At 55.2% G+C, this 1,820-nt stretch overlaps 1 protein-coding gene across 1 annotated transcript; it reads left to right on the plus strand.

Annotated features, from left to right (window-relative positions):
* Positions 1–339: 339 nt before the first annotated feature.
* BBA_09579 (uncharacterized protein) lies at positions 340–1,366 on the plus strand (the record flags this gene model as incomplete). The annotated part of the gene is made up of 3 exons (XM_008604676.1): positions 340–773; positions 984–1,082; positions 1,159–1,366. The coding sequence occupies 3 exons, from the start codon at positions 340–342 to the stop codon at positions 1,364–1,366; spliced, it is 741 nt and encodes a 246-aa protein (XP_008602898.1).
* Between the last annotated feature and the right edge of the window lie 454 nt (positions 1,367–1,820).

Genomic DNA, 1,820 nt, shown 5'->3' on the forward strand with positions numbered 1-1,820 from the left:
AGCGAGAAACGGCTCGGCACGAGGGATATTTATAGCACGGCTACCGCGCGGCGCCAGAGCGGCGCCCCAGGACGGACACGCGGAAAGGAACAGGCCAACATGACTACACATCTACTAATAAACCTCGCGAAGCAGTTGCCGTGCGTCATCGTCATCGTGACGACCTTTGTCATCGTCATAAGCAAAACTGCTAACAAGGAAGGCTTCTTCCACTAGACGGCACGGGCTTCGCATGACACGAGACGAGGCTTAGGAGATCTCCTCCAGTCGGCGGGGTCGGATGTGGCCAAGTCGCTGTTCACGTCGGCGCGCATCGGCACATCTCACATTTACGGCAGCATGGCCGGCCGCGACGAGATATGTATCGCATTCAACGTCTTTGTCTGCATCACCGCCGCCATCCTCTTCTTCTTGCTGCTCTCGCTCGCGTTTTGCGTTGCTGTGGCTGTGATGGCCAGCCCACCCCGCTTCGTGAGCGGGGTCGGCGTCTTTTGCCGGAGGATCGGACTCGCGTTTGTCGTGGTGGGCTTCGCGTTCGCGATGGGCACGCATGAAATTGGCGCACAGCTGCAGCAAGCCCTCGGTGGCCAGTTGAAGACCGGGGTAGCATGGGTCGGGGCAGCCGTTACTCTCGTATTTTCCATCTTTGGACTGGCCGTGGACGCCTACTTCTGGTACGGCGACCGTAGGATGCCTACCCCGCAGGAAGGTGAAGCTCGTTTTGCGGATGAGCGCGACGTTCGTGGCGTGCGGGACGGCGGCGGCTACGCATCGTAAGCTCAGCAGAACTGCAAGTGGTCGGTACGGTGCCGGCTCACAAGATCAGCACTGTGAGACGAAAGGTCTTGGTGGCCAAAATACACCGTAAACATCGATGTAGTTGTAATTTTGGTTTCGCACCCCGTATTGGCGCAAATTGGTGACTGCGATGTCAAGTGTAGAGAACAAGTGTAGAAAAGAGTGACAGACGAAACCGGCGCAAGGCGTAACTCGTGGGCGTCCCGTGAAGTGGCCGGCGGCGCTGAGACTCTTTTCAGCGTGTTGCGCAAGCGTTCCGCCATGCCTCACCCAGATAGTCCCGAGTAAGTGGCTTGCACGTTCCACAGCCGAGAACAGCTGCCACAATTCTTGCTCATTTCAATACACGACACTCGTTAGCTTCTATCTACAGCCAGAAACTACTGCAACAGCGACCTACATCCGTTACTGCATACTGTCCAGGGTAAATGAAGGCATCAGGAGCTGCATTCCGCCGCCTGTGCTTGCGGGTCCTCGGAAAACCCTTCAGGGTAGGCTGGCTAGTGGAGCGGCATCCGGATCACGATGCACGACGCGGGTACCGACAAGTAGCCATATTCTACCTTGATAACTTTGAACTGTGTGGCTTCCGGCGAATTGTGGTGAAAACGGGCCCTTCCGTCACGGATGCATTGGTGCTACGGGCGGTCTATTTTGTCCCTCTTGATGTGCACACCATTCCTCGGTTTCTACGCCAATTCGGGCTGCCTCGTTGGACCTCTAAATATAGCCGGGCCGTGTTCCGCCGCCGATCGTCTATTTCCATTGGCCCAAATTTGTCTTCCTCTAGAGGGTCCACTGCTCCCGTGGAAATTAGCCAAAATACACCCCACTAAAATTACTATGTTAAAAACCCGCGACACCCATAACGGTTTTTACGGTACATGGACCCGATGACTCCATCGGCCAATGCTCCCCGATCTGTACCCTAACTGCTTGGTTTCTCACGAAACAGGAGCGCATTCAAAAGGAGATCCACCCACTTTAATAAGTTATAGTAACTAACTAAAAACTACCGACTG

The sequence above is a fragment of the Beauveria bassiana genome, assembly GCF_000280675.1.
Source record: "Beauveria bassiana ARSEF 2860 unplaced genomic scaffold BBA_S00058, whole genome shotgun sequence".
Taxonomy (NCBI): domain Eukaryota; kingdom Fungi; phylum Ascomycota; class Sordariomycetes; order Hypocreales; family Cordycipitaceae; genus Beauveria; species Beauveria bassiana.